The 10111-nt window shown below is 41.6% G+C and overlaps 1 protein-coding gene across 5 annotated transcripts in view; it reads right to left on the minus strand.

Moving 5' to 3' along the window:
- LOC140485657 (janus kinase and microtubule-interacting protein 1-like) overlaps positions 1-10111 on the minus strand; it is a 355381-nt gene that overhangs the window by 84753 nt on the left and 260517 nt on the right. For all 5 annotated transcript variants that reach the window (XM_072584037.1, XM_072584036.1, XM_072584038.1 and 2 more), the window contains 2 exons: positions 8239-8367; positions 6571-6654 (listed from right to left, as the gene is read on the minus strand). In XM_072584037.1, coding sequence (XP_072440138.1) covers positions 6571-6654; positions 8239-8367 — 213 coding nt within the window. The remainder of the gene's footprint in view (positions 1-6570; positions 6655-8238; positions 8368-10111) is intronic.

The following is a 10111-nucleotide window of genomic DNA, read 5'->3' on the forward strand; positions in this document are numbered from 1 at the left end:
AATTCCCACCTGTTTCAGAGGTATACTCTACAACAGTTTGGGCCCTCTTGTGGTTCCGTTGTAGTGTCCCTACTCCTGGACCTGGAGGCCCTGGTTCAAATCCCACCTGTTCCAGAGGTATGTAATAACATCTATGAACAGGTCAATGTATTTGAATTTAGACCATTTCAGCAGGCTTGATTAAACTGACGTAGCAATAATGTGAAAAGACATTGCATGCTGATATTGCACCCCAAATGTTTAATGAATATCTTAATGAATTCATAGAAAAATGTTGTTATAACATGAGGTGTTATTATACTTGCTGAGGTGTTGTTATAACATTACACATTCACCTGACTAAATGGATCTTTTTCAACTTGAGACAGAAATATGGAGCAGTGCTTAATTAAGTGAAATTATTTTGTTTATGCGCAGAATACCAGAAATGCCTCAACAGAAACCTTGACTTAGAAACACAAATAACGGAGGGATATGAGTAGAAAGTATATTTCACACAAGCTGAAAAAGTTTAATATTAATGCAAACTAAAATAAGACATCAAGTATTGGATTGTTGAAGAAATAAAAGTATTACAAATTCAACAAATTATAAAATTGCAAAAATGCTTTAAAGTATTACTCAATCAAGCTAAGTCTGATTTAATTGTGACTATCTTTTACAGCTTGAATTATTGAATGATATGACTGTTTAAAGATAGAGTAGAATTACTGCCAGGGGGGTCCTTTTGTATAATTGCAGTAGTTTAGAGTTCTGGAAGTGTACGGTTGGGTGCATGTAAAACATTTTGTCATTGCTTATATACATCCCTTCCACCAGTCCTCTGACTAGAGATGGTGATGGCATCATGGCCCAACATGGGAAGAGTGAGCGGTGAGTGAAGTTCCCGGTATCTGCATTGGGGGTGAGAACAGGCAGCTGGGGTTTCCCAGAGGGTAAGCTAAGTGGAGGAGATTGAGGCCTCGGGAAGCACTCATCAAAGACTGTTGAATTTTTAACTTTATTCCTTTATTTTTCTAGTTTACGTTAAGAAGGAGTTTACTGTTAACTATTACATTATTTGTTCATTTTTCTACTTATTGTATGAAGGTCTGTAATGCTCAACTTTTTAACTTTTTTTCTCTTACTACTCTGTACCTGAGTATTTTGCATCGAGGTACATTTGTACCGAAAATGGCGTCATGTGTGGTGACATTGGACACTTTTCACTGTATTTCTATCCTTGAGTACACATGACAATAAAGTTCAAATCTAAATCTAGAGAAAGCTCTACTGAAGCAAAAATTGTGACAGAACTGTCTCGACTGAGTTGTAAAGGCAATATGAACATAGGAAGGGTTAATGGGAGTTAATGTGCTTTTAGATACAATGTTCAGCATTAATGGGAGCTGCAACAAGAAAATGTTCTGTTTAATTAAAATATTAAATGTTGAAAATCAGATTATATAAATGCAATGTTCATTTTCATATATTTTAAGAAAAGTTTCAGTAAATAATGGGTTCCTACAAAAGATTCATCTCAACAATTCATTTTGCAAAGTATTTGCAGATGGTGAGCATTAAGATGTACCTTTACATCATTAAAAATGATTTTGTTTTCAGACTCTCGAAATTGACAGCTACAGAAACTTTGAATAATACAAACTCACAATGGCATAGATAATCCTAAATTGGTTTAGAGTCATGGCAAATTTAAGTGTCTGAGTCACTCATTTAGAATAAATTTCCAAATACCCATTTCTTTGGAAATGATGTACCAGCATTTGATGCTCTTACACGTTTTAACATTCAAAATGGTATTCTAGATCATTTATTGGTTAACAAGGTTGTAACTCCAGCACCTTAGGCATAAAACAAAACAGCCAGCAAAGTTCATTTCCATGGATTTTGCAGAACACAGAGTTAGAATTAGACCTCTCACACCTCACAGAAAGAACACTCATTTCACTTTGAGAATTAGAATGATAAACCCATGGCAACAAAAAAGGAATGTGCCATTTATAATCTGTGTAATGGAACCTCCAACAACAGGTGCCAATAGTAAGGAATGCACTGAGCAGGGCAGTCGAAGCAGTCAAAATGACTGGAGGAAACAGTGCCTCTGGAGGATTGAGGCCTAATGGGGAGATGGATTAGACAAAAGATTTCCTCAGCCAGACACAAAGCTGAGGTTTAATTCCATGTAAACACAGTATTTAACCTTAACTTGTTCAACCTTAATTTCCCTTTATGGTTGCAATGGCCCAATGACAGTGGAGTAAAGAATCCCTGGTTTACGATCGTACTGCAATGGATAAATCTCATGTTAGATGTGGACAGGATAACTTAATCTGGCTGCTTTACTGGCATTGAAAAACAGCGGTGGCAGGGCCCATCAGTAACTTGGGCTCATTTTCTACCAGAAAGTCATGAATAGTGCAAGCCTGATTTTGCAATAGTAGCCATTCATAAGCAGCCCTCATCAAACAGCAATCCACTCTATCAGTCTGGCATGAACCTCAACCAAATAGTCAGTTATTAAGTTAATCTTTACAAGGCATTCTTCCTCCCCTTCTGTGATGTATGAATTGTTTGCCGCATTTAAACACAGAGCAGTCAAATTACTGTTCCCTCCACAACACTCAACTTCTTTCAAACACTCATTAACAGTTACCTCGTTGAAAATCTTTTTGTCACCTCCTCTAACAAATCTTTCTTGAGTGTAAAATTTTATCTGAATGTATTCCCATTATCTGGCTTGTGATTTTTTATTGGATAAAAGGTGCTAGATAAAGGAAAGTTGTTTTGCATTTTTAAAAGGTCATCCTGAAAATCAAATAAATCTCAGAGATCATTTGTGAAAATTTGTAAGCCTCTCATTTTGAAACTCAGAAAAATCCATTTTCTCTCTATGATAAGATGTAACTATTCATCTCCAAATTGATAACCTACACAATGGCCTGGATATTCTAACTGAGCACATCTCCATGGGAATTGAAGACCTCATTCACAGTTCCAGTAATTTGTGCAGGAAATGCAGGCTCTCTCCAACCAGGAGTCATGTCAGACAGCAAGGGGCAGCAACAGAATTGTTTACATAACATTTTGCCCCTCGATTTGAAATGTTCTTTCTGAATGAGGTTTATACATGGCTGTTTTCTGACAGTACTGGGATGTACCCTTCCTCCAAATTTCACTCATACCCTCTACAACAACTGAACACCATGGCCTAACAAGCAGTCCATTAAACCAAAATACAAACAGATTGATTGGTAGAATTGCAGCACATGCCAACCTATATATAGGTGCATGTGCCCACTCTGCATCTCCACTGGATATTGAGAAATGGGAGCAGGGAATAGGGAACGGAAAGGGAGAGAAGACAATTCCCACAGCATAATCTGAAGCAGGCTTGTGTCCATACGTGCCCTGACTCTGTCCTAAATAGAAAAAAATTATGTGGGAGGGAAAATTATAAAATCAAGCTCATTGTTCCCTCTCTGTAATGCCCTTGAATTCAGGCATCATCCCACCATTTTATTCTTTCGCAGTGTCTCAAAATTGTGGAAATCCTTCTCTCTGTTACGGCTTCCTGCCTTGTAGTGTTTGAACAGTACTTTTTTAAAAAACCATGCTTGACTTCACCTTACTTAACTTCCTCTCCAACTCACTCAGACTCTCTTCAGTTTGATGGTTGGGTAGGACATTACTTGGAAAAGCATATATAAATATTTCAGCTTTTGCTAATATATTTATATATGCATACTTAGACATATTTATAGATAGTATTTATTTATAATATATACAAATATATATCTTGGCAACCCTTTCAAAAGTAGGGAAGTATTGCTACAACTGTACAAGGCATTAGTCAGACCCGCACCTTGTGTATTATGTACAATTTTTGTCCCTTCATTTAAGGAGCAATGTGGTTGAACTGGAGGCAGATCAGAATAGGTTCACTAAATTCATTCCAGAGATGAGAGGTTTTTTTTATGAAGACAGATTGAGCAGTTTAGGCCCATATTCTCTGGAGTTTAGAAGGAGAGGTGATCTAATTGAGTTATATAAGGTGCTGTAAGGGGATAGACAAGGTACACGTAGAGAGGATGACAGTCTAGCGTGAGGTCATAGTTTTAGGATGATTGGTCACAGATTTAAAACTGAGGTGAGGAGAAATTACTTCTCTCAAAGGGTTATGAATCTGTGGAATTCAGACTGAGTGGGTGCGAGGACATTGAGTAAATTTAAGGAGGACATAGGCAGATTTTAAGTAGTGTTTGGTTAAATAGTTACGGATAGTGGGCAGGAAAGTGGAGCTGAGGCTGAGATGAGTCAGTCATGATCGTGTTAAACATCAGAACAGGCTCAAGGGGCTGAACTGCCTACTCCTGTTCCTAATTCTTATGACCAGAGTGTCTATGCTTAAGAGGAATCTGCAATATAACTAGACAATTATAAATAACTAGGTAAAAACAATGACTGCAGATGCTGGAAACCAGATTCTGGATTTGTGGTGCTGGAAGAGCACAGCAGTTCAGGCAGCATCCAAGTAGCTTCGAAATCGACATTTCGGGCAAAAGCCCTTCATCAGGAATAAAGGCAGTGAGCCTGAAGCATGGAGAGATAAGCTAGAGGAGGGTGGGGGTGGGGAGAAAGTAGCATAGAGTACAATGGGTGAGTGGGGGAGGGGATGAAGGTGATAGGTCAAGGAGAAGAGGGTGGAGTGGATAGGTGGAAAAGAAGATAGGCAGATAGGACAAGTCCGGACAAGTTATGGGGACAGTTACTGAGCTGGAAGTTTAGAACTAGGGTGAAGTGGGGGAAGGGGAAATGAGGAAACTGTTGAAGTCCACATTGATGCCCTGGGGTTGAAGTGTTCCGAGGCGGAAGATGAGGCGATCTTCCTCCAGGCGTCTGGTGGTGAGGGAGCGGCAGTGAAGGAGGCCCAGGACCTCCATGTCCTCGGCAGAGTGGGAGGGGGAGTTCGCCTCCTAGCAGAGCGCTTTAGGGAACATCTCCAGGACACCCACACCAATCAACCACACCGCCCGTGGTCCAACATTTCAACTCCCCCTCCCACTCTGCCAAGGACATGGAGGTCCTGGACCTCCTTCACTGCCGCTCCCTCACCACCAGACGCCTGGAGGAAGATCGCCTCATCTTCCGCCTCAGAACACTTCAACCCCAGGGCATCAATGTGGACTTCAACAGTTTCCTCATTTCCCCTTCCCCCACCTCACCCTAATTCTAAACTTCCAGCTCAGTAACTGTCCCCATAACTTATCCGGACTTGTCCTACCTGCCTATCTTCTTTTCCACCTATCCACTCCACCCTCTCCTCCTTGACCTATCACCTTCATCCCCTCCCCCACTCACCCATTGTACTCTATGCTACTTTATCCCCACCCCCATCCTCCTCCAGCTTATCTCTCCATGCTTCAGGCTCACTGCCTTTATTCCTGATGAAGGGCTTTTGCCCGAAACGTCGATTTCGAAGCTACTTGGATGCTGCCTGAACTGCTGTGCTCTTCCAGCACCACTAATCCAGAAACTATAAATAACTTCCTGGAAACAGAAAATACAAAACAAATTTATCTAATTATGCAAATTAACTGTATTAAGTATCATTTTTGTTCTGAATCACAACTGCAAGGAATGAAATTAATAAAGCAAAAAAAACTGCTGAAAGCCAAATTCTGAGACTTCCTGAGCGGAAAAGAATTGGAAATAATTTTCAGAATCAGCATTAAAAAGAAGAGCTGAAGGTACATTCTATTCACAGCCAAAAAATGTAATTTTTCAACGTCATGTCATTTCATAAATGCCTTGATAACATTGAAACTACTAGAACAAACAGTATGGATGGCTGTGTCCCAATGTCAGCAGTGAGCATTAAAAAATTATAATAACCAGTTAATACTTAGGAGCAAGCAGCTTTGTTACACAGCATAGGCATGCAACCTGCCAGGAGTTTTGAGAAGGTGGTCAGAGGTTTATTTTTCATAAATTGACAGATTAATTCAGTACCTGCTTCACATCCTGCTAGAACTAGGGCTCAGTGGTTAGCACTGCTACCTCACAGACCCAGGGACCTGGGTTTGATTGCACCCTCGGGTGACTGGCTGTGTGGAGTTTGCACATTCTCCCCATGTCTTCGTGGGGTTGCTCTGGTTTCTTCCCACAGTCCAAAGATGTGTGGGTCAGGAGGATTGGCCATGCTGAATTGCCCATAGTGTCTCGCGATATGCAGGCTAGGTGGATTAGCCTGGGTAATGCAACATTACAGGGAAAAGGTCTGGGTGGAGAGTTGGTGTTGCTTTGGTGGGCCTTTTAGCCTGCTTCCACACTGTAGACATTCTATTATCCTAATATGTGCCTAATCCGTGCACATTGAACAGCATAGATGACCACTGATAATTCTTTGGGGAATTCAATGCTGTATTCAGAAACTGGAAGAATGTGCAAACTAGATTTTACAAGGTCTCCCAAGAAGTTACTGATTACCATTGATGTTATTAAACCAAGGACAATGGCATAAATCAGGACTAGAACCAATTGAAAACAAAGATTCTCAGAAACCACTTTTACCTGCCCTTTCCCAGCAAGCGATTTTTCCAGGTCTTCAATTTTGGCTTGACATCGGAGGAGATCAGCTTGCAGCTGTTCACGAGTCTGTTAAGATAAATCATACATTACTACACAGAGAGAGGCCATTTAGGCCACTTCTAGCTGAGCTGTTATTTACTGGAGCAGTCTAAAATGAATCCCACTGCTCTGCTCTCCTGCACTAAATATATCTTTTCCCTTAAATGGACTCTATATCAATTATGCTTGTTAGGAGTATTGTATACTCCAAGAAATCTATGCATGCAAGTATTTCCAAATCTTTCGCACCACTCTTTTAGCAACATTTTAAACTTGTTAATCTCTTGTTGCTAACTACATAATCAGTGGAACTATATTTCCTACTAAGAGAAAGTGAGGACTGCAGATGCTGGAGATCAGAGCTGAAAATGTGTTGCTGGAAAAGCGCAGCAGGTCAGGCAGCATCCAAGGAACAGGAGAATCGACGTTTCGGGCATGAGCCCTTCTTCAGGATTCCAGCAACACATTTTCAGCTATATTTCCTACTAACCCAATTAAGCTCTTCATAGTTTCTTTTACAAAATCACTCCCTACTTGTCAGCTACTTGTGTCCCACCATTAGACAAACACCCAGTCTTAATACATTGAACAAAGCACAGCATGAAGAAATAACTAAAGTCAGTTACCATTGTTTGTCATTATTACAAACAAAAGGCAGTGCCAAATGCATGGGTTTCAAAATGCCTATTATTATGTGGGTAAGCAGGCATAAAATGTGGTCCAGCTGCTTTCCTCAACCTTCTCACACCTCAAGCAGGCACCGGGACTGGTTCTGGTGCTCATCCAAAAATACTCACATTCTCCTCACCTCAGGATGCAGCTTGAGGGCAAGCAAGGGGAACTATGGAATTCCTGGCATCACAGGAATTTCTATATCCAGCTTTCTTAAATATTCCTAACAAATTAAGTTTCTATTAATTCCACCCTCGGGCAACTGTCTATGTGGAGTTTATATATTCTCCCAATGTCTGCAAGAGTTTCCACCAGGTGCTTCAGTTTCTTCCCATAGTCCAAAAATGTGCAGGTTAGGTGAATTGGCCATGTTAAATTGTCCATACTGTCCAGGGATGTGCAGAACTAGGTGGATTAGCCATAGGAAATGCAGGATTACGAGGATAGAGTGGGGTTTGGGGTGGGTGGATGGGTAGTCTGGGTGGGATGCCCTTTGGACATCGGTGTGATCCCGATGGGCCGAATGGTCTGCATCCATACAGTAGGAATTCTGTGATTCTTCCATGATGTGCAAACAATAGGTGTCAAAAGTCAACTCATTTGGGGCCTTTAGTGATGCTGTGTAGCCCTTAAGTTCCTAAAGGAGAGTAGGCTCACTGTATCATTGCACATCCAAAGGAAGAATTGATTTTGAAATCCATTTGATAGGCAATCAGGAAGGTTCAGTTTGAATCGGGTGAAAATGTTGAAAAATGTATTCACTTTGAGTCTACGTGCTGGATGTCATGAAAGATGCTGTACTAGTTCTAAATTCCCTGAAAATCCCAGCCATGATGTAGCCCTGGAAAGATTGATGAATAAAAATTTATAGAGAAATGGAGAAATGTCAAAACAACGCCACTTCTGGATTAAGGGGATGGTGTCACATCCTTAACCTACCCTGGTTTCTCGCTCCACATCCAGAGTTCCACCGACTTGCTCCTGAAGCAACGCATAAGCTCTCTGCAGAGCCTGGTATTCTCTCGTAAGCTGACGGAATCTCAGTTCAGATTCTTCCCGGTTTATGACCTTATAAAATGAAGGAAATATTTGGAATTAGTCATTAATGCACAAGGAAATCTTATAAAGGAAACAAATGCAAGAAATTATTTTTTTAAAAAGGTTTGAGTATGAAATCAAACAACGACTGCAGGATGTTGTCCAATTTTCATTCAGTGTTTTACTGAGTCAAATTCACGTTGACTAGTCCACAGGGGCTCAAAGTAACTTTTTTCACACAATTGTTCACTCTTCACTTCACTAATTATCTCAGCTACCTTTCTTGGGAAACGTCTTGGCCAGAGAGGTGGAATAGCTGGTCACTGCCAGAACCTTCCATCATTCATGCCACTGGAGTTATATTTATAGCTCGGGTCCTCTAGGAGTTGTCTCTCAGACTGTGATACTCAACTGTTATCACTGAGGAAATGGCAAAGCTCTGTCCCGTTCACAGAAGCAAACCTGAAGGTGCTGCTGGGCAGGGCAATGGAGGATGGCAGTTCTTTTTACCACTACAGAGGGCCACACCCCAAGACCAAGCCAGCCTGGACCCAACTGGTAGCCCAGGTCTGTGCTGTGTACCAGGTAAAGTGGGCATTTACCAATGCAGGAAGGATATCAACGATCCCTCAGTACTATGACAGGTAAGTGGCTCCCTCATACTCACGGGGCCACCTTGCATACGCCTCTCCCTAAGGCTCGTCAACTCCAACTCTCACCACTCAGGCCTCACAACCAACTCAGTTTCCAAACTGTTAACCTTCCTGCCCTCAGCGCTTCCTACTCACTCACTGGGCACATTTACTACCTTACCTGTCATATACCATCACCACTGCTCTTCCATCATATTCAAGCCCTCCCTATATCTCATTGCAGAAAAATCTGACCCACTTGGACTGATGTTTCCATAGGACCCTGAGTGACCTACTCATGATCCCTGGACTGAGTGTGCTTCTGAAGGTCACACTGTGATCCAATTCCTGGACTGTAAGGATACGGGTTCCTCAGATCTGGTAGAACCAAGTACCTGACTGACCATAACCAGCCCTCTGAACTGGAATGGGATCAGCCCCTTGACTGACTGTGGCAGTGCCTCCTGACTAACCATAATCTCTTTCACCCTTAGACTTTCCTAAGCGGTCACTTAAAGCACAAGCTGCTGACACGTGTTGCAAGCATTAACATGGGATAGTGCCATGTAGTAACATGTCCATCACTTGGCTGTTTAGTGCCCGGATCATGACAAACTACCCGCCTCTCCTTCCCTGTTGAAAGGCCACAGAGACTAAGAGCATATGAATATGCAGCAAAGAGCTTACTTGCTAAAAAAAACAATGCAAGCTATCAAGAATGGAAGCCTCCTAGTCAGCACAAAGTGTCTATGCACGAAAAAAGAAAGCCAACAGTCACAAGATATGTAGATGGGTGAGTTGTATGCCGTGTCTGTGAGTGCAAAGCGACCTGGCAGAAGCATAGGTGCCTCTCAGCTTTAAAGTAATGTGTTAAAAGGCTAATGTAATGTATGATTTTGAACGACAGCAGCCATGGTAATGTGGTGACTTGCTAACGGATGAAGTATCGAGGAGGATGGTACATATGGTGCATGTAGAGAGGCTATGTAAAGACTCAGTTGAATGATGGCCAGGACAGGCATTCAGTGAGCTGCAGCACTTACCCCGATTTACGTCAAGAATTTTCCCAGGGGAATGAATTTCAGGAATGATGATATCGAAGTGGGTGAGACCGTACTTGATCGCAATAGATTTCAAAGTCC

Source organism: Chiloscyllium punctatum, chromosome 14 (assembly GCF_047496795.1).
Source record: "Chiloscyllium punctatum isolate Juve2018m chromosome 14, sChiPun1.3, whole genome shotgun sequence".
Taxonomy (NCBI): Eukaryota; Metazoa; Chordata; class Chondrichthyes; order Orectolobiformes; family Hemiscylliidae; genus Chiloscyllium; species Chiloscyllium punctatum.